This window comes from Dendrobium catenatum, unplaced genomic scaffold (genome assembly GCF_001605985.2).
Source record: "Dendrobium catenatum unplaced genomic scaffold, ASM160598v2 original_scaffold_254917, whole genome shotgun sequence".
Taxonomy (NCBI): Eukaryota; Viridiplantae; Streptophyta; class Magnoliopsida; order Asparagales; family Orchidaceae; genus Dendrobium; species Dendrobium catenatum.
The window spans coordinates 940070-961975 of record NW_021573316.1 but is presented as its reverse complement, the minus strand read 5'-3'; the positions used below and the strand labels follow the sequence as shown (position 1 = coordinate 961975).

The 21906-nt window shown below is 33.7% G+C and overlaps 1 protein-coding gene across 1 annotated transcript; it reads right to left on the bottom strand.

The window, feature by feature from the left end:
- Positions 1-535: 535 nt before the first annotated feature.
- Positions 536-20415, bottom strand: LOC110103546 (probable ubiquitin conjugation factor E4). Its single transcript, XM_020832310.2, has 16 exons — positions 19503-20415; positions 16212-16416; positions 15960-16111; positions 15587-15872; positions 15053-15205; positions 9763-9966; positions 9536-9648; positions 9303-9417; positions 9081-9170; positions 8765-8968; positions 8553-8648; positions 7679-7801; positions 7455-7547; positions 7068-7232; positions 1272-1361; positions 536-1199 (listed from the first exon to the last, which is right to left on the bottom strand). Exons 1-16 carry the CDS (start codon positions 20330-20332, stop codon positions 1086-1088), a joined length of 3033 nt encoding a protein of 1010 aa, XP_020687969.1. The 5' UTR covers positions 20333-20415; the 3' UTR covers positions 536-1085.
- Positions 20416-21906: the final 1491 nt, after the last annotated feature.

Below are 21906 nucleotides of genomic sequence, written 5' to 3'. Positions count from 1 at the left end.
CTAAAATTAAACAATAAAAAATAACACAATTAATATCAATAAAAAAAGATGCATTGATGGATTGCAGAGGTAGATAATCATCATGAGGTTCATTTGACCAAAACACAGAAATTGCTTGATGAAAATCACCGTGTGTCTCATGACATTCTAAATTTTCACATAGCTCCTTAAATTCCCACACATGCTTGAAATGATATAACATAAGAAGTTGCAGAATAGTTCCTCCACTGCTGAAAATAAAAAAAACAAAGCTATGGCAACAAGAAAATGATATCAAGTGCAAATGAAGATCAAAGAACTAATGAAGAGAGAAATAAAAAACAATCATAAAACTGAAATACAACTCTTTAGCAAGAAAAAATTGATAGTTTTAACTTCTGTTGCCATATTATGAAGAACACCCTATGTCATATTTACATCCGCAAGTACTCTGTACCGGTCTCAGTAACAGTTGAGAATACTCACTACTGAATTATGATTGTTTTTTTATAGTCCTGAAACCCAACAAATTTATTTTAGCTCAGAACACAATTTATTTCCTATTTAGTTTATATATCAAAGGCAATAAGATTTTAGGGTAATAGAAACTTGAATAGCTGCCCCATTATCAGTGCACAGAGCTTACATAATAACTTAATTACATACCATTGAAAGAAGGGATAGTGGTTCACTGTTAATGATTTTAGTACTATACATTGGACAGCCAAACTGTGACTTAGGCTTCATTTGAGACAACTTTCTTACTGCTTTCCGAAGCAGATTTTTAGCACAAAAATTTAAACTTTTGTACTAAAAATTGCTTTAAGAAGTAATAAAAAAGCCGTCCCAAACGAAGCCTAAGTTAACTCATCGGACCTGATCATGGCATGATCATACAATATATATATATACTTCATGCAGTCGAAGAAATAAAATATGTGCATAGATATCCTCTACACAACTGATCCAAACCTCTTGCAACCTTGTAATGAAAGCAAATCACCATTTTTACTTCTCGATTCATGGCCAGCCCCTAAGTTTAAGAAGATTCATAAAAGAATAATATGACAGGACTAGATTTTTCTTCGGTACCTAATGTGAAATTGTCAGCTTTGATTCCTTGAACCTTGGGATTTGATGAATCCTTCTATTCTTGCCTTAAGCTCCACATTGGGTATCAACATGTCTTGAGTCAGATGAGATCGGTTAAATGGATCGGTCTGCAATAACACAAGAATAAGTCTTACTAAAAGCTAGATCTTCATAACAACAATATAATAGATAATACTTACATTATCACTAAGAAGGTGTCTTTGGATTACAGGTCGATCAATTGTGACCTTTGATGATGGTAAAATTACTGGATCGTTCATCAGGGTGTACTGCAAGGAGAGAAAACATAAGCATGGATGATAATTTTGGAACGGTAAGAACAAAATTTTTAGCAGGCTGAAGCTCCTAAATATATAATATTATAAAAATGATCAAAATGATTCCTTGACACTTTATTAAAGGATCATTTTGATCTCTCGAGTCTTTAAAAAGGAACCACTTTAAGGAGTTGAGGAATCAAAATGATCATTTAATATAATTGAAGATTATTTTTTATAATAATCTGTATGTTGACTCTAACATTTTTTTTTTTAGTCAATATAAGTCCAAATCAAAAACCGTCTTCTCTATAGCATTTAAATTAGAGTATTTTAATTATATGATTTTTTTCGTGATTTTTAGGCACAGGTGAAAATCCTTTATAAATTGACAACTGTCATTATAAGTGGGAATATCGATGGATGTCTGTTTTGCAAACTGATTTCATCAATATTTCTAAAAAAGATTTATTTTATGAATATTTTTCTATAACTTTTAAATCACCAAAATGATTAATATTAATTTTATATTAAAAAATTAATTGAATTAAATATTTATATTAATATTATAAATATCTTATTCCACTTATATAATAATCTAAAAAGTCATTTCACTTAAAACGTTTTAACAAAGAGTAGGTAGATAGGAATTTGAGAGAAATTTGATGAGAAAATAGAACTTGGATTTTAAAAGTCGCGGAATGATTTTTGGTGGTAGTCTCTGTTGAGAAAATTGTTTGTCTCGCTGTAAGGAACCTTCACCATATTCTTATTTCAAAGATTTTATGTTTTTGATACTTTTTTTATCAAATTTGAATTTCTGTTATCTAAAAGTGACGATAATTTTGTATTGATAAAACTTTCACAGCATAACTTTTTTTTTATGTTATAGATATTGAGATTATGAACATTTTAAATATTTCTTTGAGATTTTTCACCAAGTGATTTAAAAATACAAGGATTTTTTCTTACTCAAAATTTTTTTTTGACGTCTAAAAATTGTGATCTAATTCAACTAAAACTTTGGAATGTTATTTTATGCAATATTTTTGGTAATTTGGTTAAATTTTGAAAATGTGAATTTTTGCTCCATTAAGATATTTTGGTACTTTTTGAATTAAGCTCAATTATGTTTTATTTACTGCAATGCATTGAAAATGAATGTAAAAATGTGATTAATTACTAGCTGGTTGCTATTACTATTGAAATACTTTGATAATAATGTGTGTAAAAGAAAAGTAAAAAAGGTTGACCAGTTGGTTGGAAACTGATTGACCTGTACGGGATGGTTGACCGACGGGTTTTCTTTTAAATACTGTGGTTTGGTGTTATTCTCTACTGATTCACGTGATACACTGATTGAGAGTCATAAGGAGATGATTGTGCCGACAGACAAAGAGTGATGAATATGTTTACTCAGCCAAAGATTACTGATACTAAAAAACATCGTGCAGCCATAATTCTTATTTGTCTAGTGTGACTATTGAAATGAATATTATCGAAGCATTGTTTATATTACTGTACGGATTTATTATTAACATTGTTAATGATTTATTGATGCAAAATATGATATATTCATTACGTCTATGATATACATGATATATTGAGCATATGATTAAAATATTGATTTAATATTGATGTAGAATAACTGGATAATATATGTACATTTCTATATGATTTTATTATATTGATTTGATTTCAACAGCCTTTACTAATGTTTTAATTTGATGCTTTATCTGAGTTATGTACTGATTGGCATTACGGATACGATGATTATTTTATAGAGTTTACACTCGTACTGATTTATTGTTTTATTGATTTTTATACCGTAGTATTTTACTATTTAAAGACTATACTACTATTGCATGTGAAATTTATTATTTTTGTACTGATTCAACGATCACATGAATGCTACTATTATGATTTGACTGTTGACATGCATATTGCTCATTTGTCATGCTTTGAACTCAGTTGTATGTGTTGGTGACCTACGGGGCTTTTTAACTCATTATATGTTGTTAAATGATTTCAGATCATAACAGAGAATTAGGAGTGTGAGGCTGGTCAAGATTCCTTCATGGTCATGTTCTTTTTATTTTATTTATTTTTGTTCTTAGGACAAAATAGCTATGATGTGATTATACATATTCAGAGTAGAATACATGATTTTTTGTAATGAATACAAATATATACGTTGATGTATTAAAATATAGAATATGTTTTTACTGTTTATTGTTGATATATGATATTAGATAGCTTTGATTGTTGTTTATTAAAAGATAAATGAACAATTCTTCAAAATTAGCTTCTAAGGCAGGCATCACAATTTTAATCTTTCATAAAGATTGAAGGCATCATTTTGATCATTTTCTCATATTATACTATAAGCTACTATGATGTGAAACCTCAAGAGGGGACAATATTAAATAGATTGGATGCTTATATAAACCAATAGATTAAGAAAATTTATAGTGGTACCACTAAAATTTAAAAACCCCGATTCATTGGAAAATCTTTAATACGAATTGTTCTTGTAGCGTACATCAATAGGCATAATAAGCATCCAACAATCTTCCCCCCATAAAAGAATCCTCTAAACCAGTCATCACACTCCTCAAATGAAGATGTGTGGCTATTGAGTGTCATGCACCAAGATCACGCTAAGCCATATGATTCTAAGGCGGTAGTTTTTGGATGTTTATGGGTGGAGAGACTTGCTATAGTTCTCTTAGTGGTGACTTACAGAGTTTGATAGTATGTTGTCCAAAGGCTAAGCTGCTCCAGAAGAATTTTACATTGGCCCAGTAGGTTTTAATAGGGGTGTCAATTTGGACCCGATCCGAAAACCCGATCCGAAAATTTCTGGTTTGGGTTGACCTGAAACTGAAGCGGGTTGGGTTCGGGTATAGAAAATCAACCTGTTTGCAAAACCGAGTCGGGTTCAGGTTAACCTGGAAACTCGGGAATGACCCGAACAACAACGAAGCCGAACATCAACGAGTGAACTCACGTCGTTGCTTCCGATCAAAATGTTGTAACTTCATATCCGATGAGAAGGGAAAATCGTCAAAGGAGCGATGTCGATCAGCCATCAAGAAGCCGAAGAAGCGACGCGTGCAATCTCTATACCTCCTGCGAAGCAACGAAGCCCAACAGCAACGGCGAAAAGAGAAGATGAAAGGCACTATTCGGGTCGGGTCGGGTTGACCCGAACCCGAAGTGGGTCGGGTTCGGGTCGAGAAAATTGACCCGTTTGCAAAAACGGGTCGGATTGACCCGAACCTGAATAGTGCCAAGTCAGTTTCGGGTTCGACCCGAACCTGACCCGTGACCCGAAATTGACACCCCTAGGTTTTAATGGTATGTCGTCATGCGGCTAAGCTATTAAGCAGGTTCTACATAAATTAATTTAGGCTTACGTTGGGTTTGGTGATTATAAGAAGGGGTTTTATGTGTATAAAAATTCAATCATTCTAAATAAATTTATAGCTGGATGTGCATTCCTTCTGTCTTCCTAGTTCGAGTAGGAATTTTAGTAAGAGGTCATCTCTTTCTACAAGTAGGAGGTTTGATCCTTCTTTATTTGGTGATGTTTTTTTTCCTTACACTTTATTTGTATTCTATTAAAAACTATCATAGGTTTACATGAGTGATTGATTCTAGTCGAGTTTGATATAATTTGAATTATTAGAGACTGTACGACTATAAAAGCAGATCCAACAAGTATATGGATATATCCTGCGTTGATGAAACAAAACTAGTATTAAAGAAAAACATTAAACAAAACTAGTAATAGGAGAAAACGAGAACCAAAGGTAAAGTACGAGCATAGAAAAGCTAGTATATGGTAAATAAAAGGCTACAAATGCGAACATGATTAGGAAATTTTCAAGATAATGGTAATTAGCATCATGCATTTATGAAGCCAATTAAGTGACAATAGATGCATATGAATCTCAAGGCAGCCAAATTCTCAAAGAGCTGTACTCAGGAAAAACAAAAGAAGACAGAAAGTGCTAGTTTGATCTGCAAATCAAGATGCTAGGAGTTATTTGACAGGCATGAGCGTACATCTAATTACCTGTGAATGCACATATGCAACAGCATTTACTAATAAAGAACAAGAGAACCCAGGCGTAAAAAAGACTTCAAGGTAGGGGTGCAAACGAGTCGAGTCGAGTTTGAGTCACTCCTAACTTGAGCTTGAGCTTGATTAATTAATCGAGTTCGAGCTCAAGCTTTATTCTACGAGTTCAAGCCGGCTAACGAGGTAATGAAAGAGAAAATAATTATGATTCAAAATATTATTATAATATAATGATAAAATGAATACAACAACAACATCAAGCATTTATCCCACTATTTGGGGTCGGCTACATTAAACTTTTTTCTCTGTTGTGCCATGTTAAAAGTTAAATTCTCATTTAAATATAATAAAGAAATGTCATTTCTAATATTTTTCTAACCAAGTCTTTGTAGGTCTACCTCTACCTTTCTTAACATAAGTCAAAACTAATACATCTACTTTCCTAACCAGGTCATTTGAAGGCTGTCGTTTTATGTGACCAAACCATCTAAGATGACTCTCTCTATTCTTATCTTCACTGGAGCTACTCCAACTTTTTTAGGAATTAAAAATAATAATAATAAAGAATCACTTAATATAAGATAATGAGATATATTGTTTAAACATCTTTTACAATGTTGTACTTAAAATTCAGAATGCTAATATATTTTAAATACATTTTAAATTAATATTTTTTAAACGACCCAGCTAACGAATTGAGTCAGGCCTGACTCAAGCTTGACTTGTTAGGCCATCAAGCTTGGCTCACGAGCAATTATCGAGCCGAGCCTGAGCCGCGGCTCGTGAGTCGGCTTGACTCACTTACACCCTACTTCAAGGTTACGAAAGAGCAGCAGAAACACGCTGAAATATCACAAACAAAACATTCAGCAGTACGAATCACAAACAAAAGATTCAACAGTAAGAATCAAAAAAGGTATCCTTCAAGCATCAGCTATAAATCAAATACCTAAAAAAACCTCATAATCCCCCAACAACCCCAAAATCCCCACAAATGCATTCCCTTAAAGACCAGAAAAGCACACCCGTGCAAAGTTTCACTCCCTTAATCACTTTGAACAAATACCGAAATAAAATCACCAAGTAATTATCAAGTCAAACAGAAAAAATTTAAAGTGAGATTTACATACATACCATCTAATACTATTCCATTTACATATTTAACACCTAAAACTTTAATATTACATACAACCACCCATAGTTCATTCTCAGATCAAATAGGAGTGGTAGAAATGAAATATATGAGTGGTAGAAAATAAATAAAAGTGGTATATTTAAAATTAAAATAATATAGGATGGTATGCATGTAATATTAAAATTTTGGATGTTAGATATATAAATAGATGTTATAAAGTGGTATGTATGTAAATTTCCCAAATTTAAAAGCAGCCAACACTCACGCTTCCCCGTACCACCCCCACCCCCTCCCTAACCCAATTTAACTTCGCAAATCATTCCATGCTTCTTCAAGTTACTAACAATCACCCGTGAATTTTTTGCATACATAATGCATATTTCAACATTTTCTCTAACAAACAGAAGCGGAGAAACGAACTAGAAGGAGATTCTCAAACCTATATAGCTTCAGTTCCATTGTTTGGAAAGAGTTTGTGAATAAAGAAAACTGTTACCTGAATAGGGTCAAGGAATTCTTCTGGTATGTCACCAAGGGCCGCCTCAGCATCCATTGCTTCAGAAGCAGCAGCTTTAGCTTTCTCACCAAGATGAACAAATTCCTTGATAACTTTGCTGTCTTCCCCAATTTTCCACAAAATATCAGCAGCGGCAGTAAACAACTGGAACCAAAAAAAAAAAAACAGTCAGATTATGAGAAAGCTAGGCCTATTCACCATATTAGAAGCTAAAAATAAGTAGAAGTTTGCAACTAAGTCTTCGTTTGGGACGGCTTTCTTCATGCTTCTTAAAGCGGTTTTCTAATATAAAATCAATTTTTTTAATAGAAAGCTGCTTTAAGAAGCAGGAAGAAAGTCGTCCCAAACGAAGCCTAAGATACATACATTTCCATTGTATGCTCGCCCATCCATCGATAATGCAGCTGGAAACACATTTTCGTGGTCTCCTCTTGCAATGTGAACATAAATCTCAGCAATCTTGAGAAGAAAATGGTATAGTAAGTTGAGGGGGGAAAAATGAAATTCAAGTCCAAAAAAATATGTTGGGACTGAAATCACTGAATGAAGTATGATAGAGATTCTCCAACAAGGATCCTCAAAATACTAACTTGCTTTAGAAGCTGCTTTGGTCTGAACTCATATTTTTCTGGATCTTTTACAATAAGAGACTTCCTCTTAGGTCCAACAAGTTGTAACAGAAAATAATTTAGCATACTAGCCACTCTTTCCACCTGTAATTAGTTGAGACTTCCAATCACCAACGAGAATAAGGAAAGGCATTTCATCAAAAGACCCACGAGGCAATGTTTCAAGTCTTAACCAATTAAAAAAGCAAAAATATTACATGGAAACAGAAAATACAAATACTAAAAATGTATTATCATGTAAATTAATTCGTACTATTACAATTTACCGATATTCTAGTGTCCCTTTAGAATGAATTGTAATTTTTTTTTTTTTTTTTGCTTTGGTGACAATTTTTTTTTTTTTTTTTTTTTTTTGCTTTGGTGACAAGCAATTCAAAATCCATTATTTTAAAAACATGTAAATGTTCATCAAATGTCTATATTGGTTTTATGAGCACATGATGCAGTACAAATCAAATAATTTAGTCCAAAGAAAATAAAATTTTCATAGAACAACCAAAGAGACTCAAATCAGGATACAAAGAAGTTGAACTGGAGTAATTTTCAGGCCTTTTGGAATCATCTTTGATTGTTGTTTAAATTTATCATATTTTCATATTAGATTTATTTTATTTGATTGAATTATCCTTTTGGACAAAATTACGTTGACCTTAAATATTTTGTTAGAATTAAATTTAATTTCATATCTTTGTAACTCTATTTCTATCAATAGTGGTTTAAGGTTTGGATTACGATTATTAACTTCTGATATCCAATGAAAGAAATTATTTGTGAGGCCAATTGAACATTCTCTAGATCCAATTTGCAGGTAGATCACTCCAAAGAGAACATTTACCATTTCTGGAAGAAGGAAAGGAGATGGAATTTGTTCGGACGTGAACGCAAGCATTCCCACATCTTCATTTGCCAGCTTCATGTCGAAGCGAATAATCTGGAAGTGTCAGCATGCCCATACATATCAAAATGTGGCCTATCAGTTACAATTATCCCTACAAAATGAATATAAAATAAACATAGAGACCTTTAATAAAAAAAGGTATGACTCACATTTTCTTGAGAATGGAATTGACGCATTCTTTCTTCCCTTTCTTGAGCTGGTCTCCTTTCCCATTCAATAGAATTGGACATTTCTGCTTCTATTTCTTTAAGTTCAAGAATTTTGTTTAAACTCTCATCTAGAAGATAGATACTATCATTGATAAGAAAGTTCAAAAAATTCAGGTAGACACCCTTCTCTTCTTCTTTAGCTATCTGTGTCAATAAACAGATGCAATGAACATGAACTCCATGTAAGAAGGTCCAAGTAGAAACTCAAGACAATGGAATACAGGCAGTGAACCGGCAACCCAAGAAGACTACTCACCTTCCTCCACGCATTGCGATGGCTAGGGACATTCCATAAATACTCTAATAGCTCAGCAATGTTATGGCGAATTCTAAATTTATCAAAGAACTGCATAAGATTGTAATGCAACCACTAAATCAAAATCATATGAAGTCTTTTTGAAACTGCGCAACCCTAGGAAGAAACACTGAGTACATGCAACATATAAAACATACAAAAACAATACTGCGTGTAATCTACCTGATTATGAGAACCAGTAAACTCAATATCTACATACACTTTTAGGAGATTCCTGAGTAGATAATCAAGAGATAACGTGTGTCCTTCGAAAAGCGAAGCTGTGGAAGAAACCCCACTGGAAGACAAATTAAAAAAAAAAAATTAAGGTTGTGCTCATGTCAGTAGACGAGGTTAATAAAAAAAAAAGTAGCAATTTGGCACTCAATTAATTTAGGACAAACAAGTAAATATACCTTCGTTGTGGCATCCAGCAATTCAGCACTTCGACCATCTTTGCTCTCAGATATGGATTTTTTACATAAGATGGACTAGCCATGAACATGATTATAAAGTTTAAGAAGTCCTCCTGGAAGCACCGTATTTCAATAGTTCAAAAAAAAAATAGACATTCATGAAAATTGTGTTCCCTTATCATGAAACCAAAGAACGCACTAAATAAACATCTCTAGAAGAAACATACCAGCAAAAACCCATCAAGGGCTTTTGGAATTCGAGAAGTTAAGACGAGTAAATCCATAGCATCTTCAATGAAATGTTCTGGCATGCATGCAAATACCATTGGACACTCTCTTGGCAGAGGCATTTTGAAGCCACCAACAAGACTAACCAACCATATGACCACTAACCTATTGAAAGATAGTGCTTGCTGAAGTAGAGCTCCGTCCTTCAACAAAAGAGGTATTAGTTAGAGCATGTTGCTCAACTAGACCATCGAAGAGAATTTCTAAATTAAATACGTGAAAATAATGTTCACAATTAACTTCTAGATTTAGGATAATATTGAAAAATTAAATAAAGCAATCATGCAATAAAGCTCGCACCACAATCATTAGATGCATGTTTCAGTTAATTGAAGAACAAAAATCTTCATTTCTAAATGCAAATATTTATATATGTTGAGCAAAAGGAAATTTATCATGAGATCTAATAAAAATCTGGACGGTGAACATTTTAATTGATACCCCATACTAAGTAGGTGAACCAAAAGGTTATATTTCTCGTGACCATGTAACGTAGCTAAATCAAAAACTACGACCACTGATGAGGGTGGTGTGGGCCACTCCTTTATAGTGATGAGCACCTCACCAACAGTAATCAGCAACGCACACGATGGAATAACAAGGGGTCGGCACAAGAGTCACTCAAAATGTAAAGGAAAAGGAAGAGGGAGAGGCGTATTTTGCAAATTACCTTGATATTAAAAAAAAAAAACTACCTATGATATTTCTATAATTACAAGAATGCTAAGGTTTTAATTGCTAATATGAATGTTAGAAGTTATGTTTGTATAAAAAACTCTAAATTTAATAGTTTTTATTTTAATTTCTCGAGGAATGAATGACATTTCTGTACATATATTAATACTACTTAAAATCTCTATCAATCATTGAAATTAAAAAAATGTATTGTGACCAACTTAATACTTTATTTAATGCAAGCATCATCAAGGCAATAAAAGTACTTGGTGAAATTCACTATGTATTCATATAGTGATGCTCTTGCTTTATTTTGTTGAATTTTAAGGTAGAGGCTTAGGCATGCATCACTTGTTACTACGCATACAAATGAATGTTTATAACTCTATGTTAATAACTTGGATAAATGATGTTGAAAATATCACATTAAAGCTGGAAGTCCTGTCTTGCTAAATCATACATTGATGCATGCATATATTGATAGCACTGATGACATTGACAGATACATTAATATCATTAACAATATTTAGATGCATTAATAATACATAAACAGATAATGCATATTAATAGATAAGATAGATTCCTATAATAATTTATTAATAATTTTTGCACCGTTATTTTACCGATTTATTGAATTTTATACCAATAATTAATCTTTAGATTCATTGTAATGAATCCTTGGTTTTATTATTAATCTTTTTGAATTTTATTGATAATATTTGGTCATTAACTATATTGACTATTATTGATTATATTAGACTAAGCATATCATATTGATTATTTAGTCATTGTATTAAAAGCTTTAGTGAGTTTTGAATTACTGCTGAGCTTTTGAGCTCATTATATAGATTTTTAATAATTTCAAGTGAAAATCCGAAATGATTTCCACATTAATTATGCTTGGAAATACCAAGGGTTCAAGTGCATTTAATGTTGGAAAATTAAGGGTCACAAAAGAAGATTAAAGGGCATTTGAATGCAAGATTTGAATGGGTGGAGCCAAGGGAAGGGGGGCGAGGTGTGGATTTCGGTGGGGAAGGGGAGGGTTGTGGGGAAGGAGTTGACGTATAATGAAGGGGATGGGGTTGCTGGTTAGGAGGTGGTGGTGGAGTTTTGATGCAAGCAAAAATATAGGGAGACCCCAATTTTTACAAGAATATTACAAGATTTCTTAGGCTATAAGGAAATACATAAAATACTAAAAATTAGACAAAACATAACATTTAAAAAAAACAATTTTGATGGAAATAAAACGATGCTTACAACTTTAAATAGAAAGACACAACATAACTTTGACATTTTGAAATGACACTTACAAACTTATGAAATAAAAACAAACACCTAAACTTGCTTTTCATCCATGAAGAAGAAAGATACAAATGGCATTGAACTTGCGGAGAGAAGAAAGAGGTAAGAGGCCGAGATGAAGGAGGAGCAGCTCGCAAGCTTTCCTAGAAGAGGAGTAGAAGAAGTGGACAAAGCTCTCAAGCTTTTCCAAAAAACCTCTCAGGTTTTTATTCCAAAAATCATAATTTTTCAGCTCCTTTTTTTTATGCCAAAACACCTCCATTTTTATAGGCAAAAGAAGGCAGCTAAACAGCCCCTAAAAGTATTAATTAAACCTATTAAATTATGGGAACTAGAAGGCCAAAAGACACCCAATGAAAGGCCAAAAGTCTCCAAAAACTACAGTAGGAATTCTGCACAGAAAACAGAGATGCAGCCATTGAAATCTCCACTCAACAGCCACCAAACAGCCTATCAGATTTAGGGAAATAAAAGGCCAACAGTCACAACACAGCAGCCTCTAAACGGTTCAGCAAAACAGAGAAAAGATGCCACGGGAACCAAGCAGAAAAAGCCACGGAACCGAGCAGCCAGCCACGGGAATCCAAGGGGCAAGGCACGGGGACCAATCAGCAGCCGTGGGAACCAAAGGGCAAGGCACGGGAGAATCAGCCAGCACAGGAAAACGAAAAGACAAAGGGGAGGAAAAGGGGCAAAGTCCACTACAGAATAAATTCAAGACTTAATAGCAAACATTTTTAGATTAATGAGCTAGGAAGAACAATTAATCCCCAATCATTGAGCTAAAACTTTAGCTCAAGCATTTATGAGCTAACACCAAGTAGAATTTCAGCATTTTGAGCTCAAAACCAAGAAACCAAGTTTCACCAGAGAACACCAGAAGCCCAAGGGTCAAAAAAAATCTTCCTCTTGTTTTGACCCCCCCCCCTGCATACATCAGACTCCCCTACTTGAAAAACTCATCTCCCGATGAGTTGTCTTTTGATTTGATCCGAGGAGACGATGGGAGTGCATCTAACTCTTGAATCTTAGCCTCGAATTTCTTCAGGATTTCTTCTTTTTCTTTCTCAAATTGATCTTGAAGATATTTCTTCCTTTTCTCGTATTTCTCATCACATAAGAACATGTGATATTGAAGTTTGTACAATTCGTTTTGAAGCGGATCTGTTGGAATCCATCTGTCCATCGAAAGAGGGACTTCAGGATCGTTTGGCTTGCATTCATTTTTTACTGAATCGTTCTTTTTGTCTTTTTCCATTTTTTTGATAAAAACTCAAAAAGAAATTTAGACTCAAAGAAAGAAAGCTCAACTTAAAGAAACCTAGACTTTCATGACACACACAACAACTCTACAATGCCCTCACGTAGAGACTTCAAACCATGAGCCCGGACACTTCCTGAGGCTGGTGGGTATTTCGTTGCCCTCACGTAGGGACTTCAAACCACGAGCCCGGACACTTCCCTCACATAGGGATCTCACCAAAATTATCCCCAAAGAATAAGAGTGCGTAAAATTTTTTTTATTAATAATCCATCATCATAATACATTAACATGAGCCTCTATATATAGGCCTCAAAAACAAAAGAAATTCAAAAGACAAACATATGCCCCTAAGGCTTACATAGGACTACTCCCTCAAGTAGGGGTGCAAGTGAGCCGAGCCAGCTCGCGAGCCGGATCGAGCCAAACTCGTTTATGGGCTCGAATAAATATTAATATTTGTTAAATAACTTAATTTTATTTTTTTAATTTAAATATTTAAAAAAATAAATAAAACCAACCTAAGCTTTATTTAAATGATAAACATTTCATAATTTTTTTTATAAATTTTGACTAAATTTTAAAAATTTCACTTAAATTTTAAATCCCGCCTAATTTTTAAAAATCCCGTCTAAATTTAAAAAATTCCTGCCCATGGCTCACGAGCCCACTCGCGATCCGGCTCAAGCTCGTTTACAGTTAGACGAGCTCGAGCTCGCTAGTCGAGTTCGACTCGAGCTCGAGTTTGAGCTAGCTTTCCATCTAACGAGCCGAGCTAAATGAGGGAAAAAACTCGACTCGACTCGACTCGTTTACACCCCTACCCTCCAATGAGGGTAAAAAGGGAGAAATGCATAAATAAATAAAAAATACAAATAATAACTTAAAATAAAATGGTGTGATCTGGACTGTCAATTTTGGTCTCCTCCTCTGATATGCTTTCATGGTTGGATGTCCGCATCACCATATTTTATGGCTTTCATATACACCTACTTGTGATATGACCTAGGATTATTTGATTATTCTATTGTGATGATATGATTTTAGAATGGCATGGATTTTGCCATAAAAAATCAACATCAATCAAGCACACAAGCTTGAAAAAACATAAATATTTTATTCATGAAAAAATTATCTAATACATGAATCAATTTTTGTACTTATAATCATCTAATTTCCATATCAAAATCGACAATTTCAAAAGCCCCAATTGCAGCTTAAAACTCACCAAGAAGTTTCATGTGGATTAGGTAACAGATCAACAAGAGTTGAATTCCAATATATGCATGGATTCACTCCAAGATAAGCATGAGATGAGAATCTAGACTAACGATGGGAAATAATAGTAGAAATAATCACAAATAATTCCAAACAATTAGGATCGCATGAATACTTAACACAGGAGACAAAAAGACTCAAATGTGTTATATTACCAAAAATAAAAACAACCCACGTAATAAAAAATAAGTCGATATGAAACTTATCTATAAGAACATAAACTAAACAACAATATATATAAACTAACCAATTAAGCTGAACCAAATCAAAGGAGACCCAACCCAATGAAATAATAATAATAAAGAACACAACCCATTCTCATAAGTGACATTATCATAAGCATGTTTCATACAAATACAAAATAAAATCAAAACAATGAAAAAAGAAAAATACAAAATAAAAATCAGTTAACCAATTTGCTCGTCTAACACAATATTTGCATTTTTGCCAATTCTCCGTTAGATATTATCCATTTCACAAAGAGTCATATTTGTAAATGATAATTAGTCTTAAAAACATAGCTAGAAATGAATAACATACAGAGCTAAATAGGAGGTAAGTAAAACCCTCATAAGTAACTCGGTCAATAAACTATGTAAAAAGCTTTATAAAAAGCTGAAGCCAATGAATTAAAAATGATCTTTGCAGCATTATATCAAGAATAATATAAAAATAATTTAAGAAAACAGAATATAAATCTAACTCACTCGCAATATTTGGGCTTCATAACAGAACTTTTCCTGTGATAACTTCTCAACTGCTTTCTCCAAGCGACTTATATCGTTCTCAAGTTGTGGACTAGCTCCTTGTTCTCTCATTTCTCTAAATGTAGAGAGATCCTCTTCAAACCTTGCCAGCTCCTACAGAATATTTTATAAAGTAAAAAGATGTTAACGGCTGAAGCCCCAACTTCCCAGATTCTAAAAAATCTATAAAAGAACAGTTATGCATAACCTCCAATAAAGCTATTAATTTATAGTGTTATATATACTGCTCTGTATCCAGTAGTTTCATATTCCAAGTTCGGAATACAAATAACAATCAAGTAATGGGTTCAGGATACTTATTTTTAAAAAAAAACTTTATTCTTACAATCTTACCTTTCTAAACTTCTATTAAAGGTAAGAAATCCTAAAGGTAGTGTTTGGTAGACATTTTTTCGACTACATTTCTCATAAGTCAGGATAACTTTAAAGTAATATAGCCTCAAAATGAAATAATGAATAGAAAATAGAGAATACCTGAACTATACGTTTGAAGTCCGATAGTGCCTTCATCAGTCCCAAATTAAGAACTCTTGCAGTCATAAAGAAACACTCACAAATAAAAGAGTATTTATTCTTTCCAGTAGAACTCTTTGTTACGTTGGTGCTTGGAGAGGCATAGCTTCCACTACTATTGCCAGAGGTTGACGCTTCAAAGGATTGCAACACACGGTTCTCCCCTTTTTCTTCCTCTTCAATCCTCTTGAGATTTTCCATGAATGAAACAACCTCTTCAGATGATGCATGTATAGCTGTCAATTGTCTATGGTAAAGTTTGATGCTAATCATTAGAAAGGATAGCAAAATTTGACTGAACAAATAATATGGTAAAAATTCACAAGGCACATACCTCAAATCTACACGATTATTGAAGAACACATATTTTGGATCAATTTTGTCTCTCTTTGATGCATTTGCATCCAAAAAAGGTTCAGAGAGTCGAAGCATGACTGCACTTAGATTGACAAATGAACCAGAACTAGCACAAGACAATGGATTAACCTGAGTCAAGATCAAGTAAATAGCAGAAGTGTTTGGATTAGAAAGCAAAACTTCGAGCATCCAATGGTTCTGACTGACAATAATGTATTTTCCAAGTTACCTGCATACCAGACCTAGCTGAATTTTTCACAATCATGGCTGCAATATAATCGAGAACTTTATCTCGTGTGTCAATATTTTTAAGGAGGGTAAGGATTACTTCTCCTAGACCATCATAAAGAATATTCATAACAGTTCTAATTGTTGTGAAAGATGATGAAAGATCAGCTGGCCGACGAGTTGATGATTCAGAGAAGCATTGTTGTCTGTGAGATATAGATTAATCAACAAATCAGGATAATGTTCTATAAGTACATTCCTATTTACATGATACAGCCGAATGAACATATTTCAAGTGACTTTATATCCAAAACAATACTTTCAAACTATATACCAAATTAAGAAGCTGTACCTGCTAGGTAGGACGCACATGAAATAAAACATAAAAATTATTCACTATGATGTTAAAAGAAGATGAAAGCTGCAAACAGGCACTCATCTGTCACCAGAAACTTTAATTTGAAATTAATCTAATCCCTGCATCTACTTGATATACATGGCAAAGATTAGGCAACACAAGTGTGAGAATGTACAAAAGAACACACGGCAACCACCAAATGGTTCTTCAAAAATACAAACACTCAGGTAATACAACAACTTTTGGCAATGGGATTTGGCTAGCCATCATGCATGCAAACTTAGAAAAGATTTCAAAAAGCTTTAAACCATTATAATGTTTTACACAAACCTTTAATCCTAAAAAGCAAAACAACAAAATTGTAGAGATCAATTTTGTTCAATTTTGGGGCCTTTAAATATCCAGATAATGGTGCACGCTGTAGCAATATTTGTTGTAAACCTTCCTAGTTCATCAAAGATCTTGGATCAAGAACCAAAAAAGCCCCCAAATGGATAGCAGATTAAAGGTCAAAGTGCAGGAAACACCATGCGATAATAGAGAAAGCGAAGTGAGTAGCTATAAACAATAGTTGTAATTAGAAATGTTGATTATAATATATATCAAATATATGAGCTATAATTAATCAGAATATTCTCTCAAATATAGCTAATTGAACTTTATTTTAGATTAGCTGATTATTGTAATTCAGGATGAAATGGATATAAATAAAAAGTGATTGGCTAAAAAGAACAGCAACGATAAATTTCCAGCATCCATATTTCTATTCCGTTCTTTCATAAAACTTTTATGTTTCAATTATGAAGCTAGAGCCTCTAAAAGCACTCAATTGGGTTGTGAGAACCAACCAATGATGCTTTTGCTATAATTTTTTATATATGTATTTATCTTTCCTTCTTTCCCTAAAACTTTATTTTTCCGTTCAGGAGCAAAAGCTGCTCAAAGCATGTAACTAGGTTCAAAAATACAAACATAGGAAAATTATCTTTGTAGTCCTATTTCGAACCATTTTTATTATTTATATCCATCTCATCCAAAATTATAAAAATCACTTGATCTGAAATGAATTAAGTTAGTTCTATTGTAGGAAATATACTAACTAATTATAGCTTATATATTTAATATCTATCAAGAAAATTATTAACTAAAGTAATTATTTACAGCTACTTACTCCTTCCCCTATTACCTCCTAATGTTTCCCACCTTTACTTTGAGTTGTAATTTAACACCTATTTGGAGCGAATCCTTGTTACACAACTTTCTGACCAATTAAGAAGGTTCACAACAATATCAATCTAAGTATCTTCATTATTCAAAAGAATGAAAAGAACTTGATAGCAAGGCCATATTACTCGATGCTCAAAAGTTATTACACATGCCATCACAATATGTGAATTTATACTGAAAAGAAACCAGAAAAATGACATTTCAGGTTGATAGAATGGTACAAACAAAGACCCGTTCACTATAATCAGAGGCGGAACATGCCACAAACAAAGACCCGTTCACTATAATCAGAGGCGGAACAGGCATGTTCCGCCCCCTATGCCTGCCGCCCCATCCAAGTGGGATCCACTAGCTTAATTAAGAAAAAATTAAGGGAGTTTTAGGAGGGAAAATTCAAATAGAAGGGGCAATTTTGATTTACCTAAGGATTGTATGTTTAAGTAGGTTTTGGTGGCTAGGGTGAGATTTTTATCCTGATTTTTGATGCAGTTTGTTGTTATTGTTTCTAGTGAGGGCTCTAGCGGCATCTAAAGAGTGGGGAGAACCGGATCTTCCTCTCCAATTGAAGATCCAATTATATCTTGCTTTAGTTTATTCTTTTTCATCAAATATAGTTGTTGTGCTCGTGATTTCTCTATCTTTTCCTCCAAATCGGCTTGCAAGGGGGATGTTTTTTCCTGAATTCAAAAGTGGTGCATAGCTATGTTATTTCTTGGTATTTCCTAACACAGGTTTATCCAAATTCATCCCAAGAGAAAAAAAGAAAAACCCGCATCTTATTTTGACAGTTTGAACTATCAAGAGTGGTGCATAGCTATGTTATTAAAGAGGAGCCAAGCACTCTACTCAATGCATAGAAAAATGGATATAAAGCCATAACAACTAGCATATCTCACGGCAGGGAACATTACTAAGGTATCATGCAGTAAACTATCTTAAGTTAGAACACCAAATAGTAAGGTGGTGCGGGTGCCTTACCAGTTACCATCAATTGAGAGATAGACGCTAATATTTCAAGTGTGGACGATGAGTTCACTTTTTATTGCATTTTGAATAGGGGGACGTGAAAATTGCATTAGGAGTTAGAGAAATTATGATAAACATTAAAAAAAGAACTAGAAAAAATGTAGGTGTAAGAGTTCACAATTATAGAGTAATAAATCTTGAGAATGGAATGGATGAACCTGAGGACATAAAGAAAGAGATGAAGAGCTAAAAAACCCACGAGTAAAGAGAGCATGTATTATTATAATGATGAATAAATATTAGCAAAACTTGCATAATCCTTAAGATACCCATGATGCAAACTTAAGCAGCTTAACCACAAGTTATTTAAATATACAGCTGAACTACTTTGCTTGACGCAATCTATTTAGCAAAATTTAAGACTATAAATGAAATGAAATTAAAAAATTATTACTTCTCTACAACAGTTAGACGTGAGCCTTTTCGTTTGCACTATTAAAAATGATTGAAATAGGATTATCAAAGTAAACTAATGCTTTTAGTGCTTTACTTGGGCGGGGTCTAGAATGGGCCTATGGCCTCAAGTGTTAGGCAGCCATATTGAGTTAAGGTCACCTAGCAATTTTGGTATGCGGTGTAGAGGCATAACAGAAATATTTGGAACTATTAGCAGCTCATGTACGGTTGCAAGCATACAAAATGTTGCCAATCAGTAAATATAGCAGATAAAACTTCACTAACCCAACGTCCGGTGTGCTCTTAAAATCTTTGTAATCAGGCAAGGCACTGACATGAAGGAAAGCCCCTAATATGCTCTTGAACTCCATAACCCTTCCATCTCCCATAAAGAAGTATGACTGGTTTGGTATCCAATTCGGATGATTTACCAGAGCCTTAGCGCATTCGGGATACCTAACAAGAAGCTGCAAAGCCCTTAGCGGCTGTTGAAAGTTACCAAGAGCCGATACTCTCTCCACGGTTGCCCTCAGCAACTCATACACCTCGTTCATAACTGGTCCCAAGCTCTCGGCATCCCCTTCGCTGAAGAACTCATCCAAAAATCCAGGAGGACAACTGATCCCTGATCCCAAGCTATTGACGCCATCCATGGGAGAAGCCACCTCCGAAAATATCAAATCAAGCAGTTCGGATGCCGCGGGCTTCCCAGCAGCGAACATATCCGGATTGCCGACATGAATACGGCAGTATGAGACGAATAATCTCTTTGCTTGCTTGATAGCCGACTCGATCTCGGATCGAACGGAGGGATCCTTCATTGATGCTACCTTTCGGATCTCGTCCCCCGCGCGGCGAAAGCAGCCAACAAGGTAGAAGAAAGGAGTATCGGCTGCCGGGAAATCGCCGGAGAGGCGATCGATGAGGACGCGTTCCATGGTCTCGCGGGAAAGGAGAAGGGGTTTGCCTTCGCTGAGGATCTCGGCGGCCGTCATCTCGAGGTAAGCAATCTTAGGTTCGTTTTGGGTGGGTCGGGAGAGGGAGACAAGGAAGATCTTGCGGAGGATGATGTCCTCAATCTCTGCAAGGGATCGCTGAGGCTTCGCGGTCGACATTGCAGCGAGACGAGGGAAGCCGCGGAGACGACCACACCAAAACTAGTAAAGCTCCAGGGCATATAGCATAGAGCATTTGGTTTCCCTCTATCTATATATATAGCATAGAGCATCTGGTCCCTATATATGTATATATCGAACTTGTAAAATCTCACTCCAACCTCAAAACAAAAAACTTAATTTAAATCTTGTTTTTTTTCTTTTTTTTCTTTTTTTATTGTTACTATTAAATCTTCACTATCTAACTTTTAAACCGGTTTTTAACATATTTGTGACAACTCAATTTTTTAACTATCAATATATTATCCGTTTATGCCTAAGAACCTCACAGTTCTATTATGTTCGCATAACTTCTCAATAGGTCACTAATCTCATAATTATTCGAGATGAACACACTTTACTGTGAAGCTTCTTAATGAAATTCCAACAATTACGCATTCATGACAAACATTTTTCATAAAGCTTCTAAAAATACAATGAAGCTTCAAATAAATCTCAATTTCTATATAATCCCCAGCTGAACTTCTACTTCTTAGATAAGTTCTTAGTCTCGACCTTAAAAAGTTAATAATAGTCTAAAGACAGACTAATCTTTACCTTCAATTCGAGATACTCATAACATTTGCATAAAAATCCTTATATTGATATAAAGATACATGATCCATTTACCCTCACTACCACATTTTCAATACACATAAAATAAACTCAACTAAGTCCCCATAAAAATCTTTATACTCTTTTTCCTTTAAATTTTCATATTTCCACATATAATTTAGACATTAAAGCTTGCTCAACGCAACCAAATCATCAATGTTACTTTCATCAACTCAATCATTTAGAATTCTACATTTGTCATTCCTCTAAACCATTTCTTCTTCATTAAAAAAAAAATTCTTATTAACAAAGAATGTGGAATATTTTCTCTTCTCTATTTTGTAAAATTATTTTTCATTTGTTTATATTGATATTAATGTTATGTACATTGAACATGCATTACTTATGCACCTTCACATGCATTTTTCTATATATGAACATGCTTTTTTTGGTGAAGCTCTATGCACTTCATGAATTTATTTATACATATCAAAATAGGCATTCATGTTCTTTTTAAAGATTTTTAATATTTTATGATTTTGAGAGATGACCCCAATGCTTATGCAAGAGAAGAATAGCAATTAAAGTCAAAATTTATGCAATGCATTATCTTCATTTTTAATTATAGCAATATTTGTAGTTATTATTTGGCTGACATCACCACTTTCAATTCTATCCAAATTTAATAGCAAACAAAAACAATCCTTAGCTGTTTATTTGCCTATTTTGCATGTAATACAATTGTTCTTACAAATTAGTTTATTAAACAGCTTATTCTTAGGCTTAATTTAGGACAAGTTACTTTAAGAAAAAAAAGCTTTCTTGCTGCTTCTTAAAGTATACTTTTAGTACAAAAATTAAAAAGTTGCTTTAAGAAGCAGTAAGAAAGCTGTACCCTTTTTTACTGATTTCTAAAATAGCTTTTTAGTACAAAAAAATTTTAATTCAATAAATTTTTATGCTAAAAATATACTTTAAGA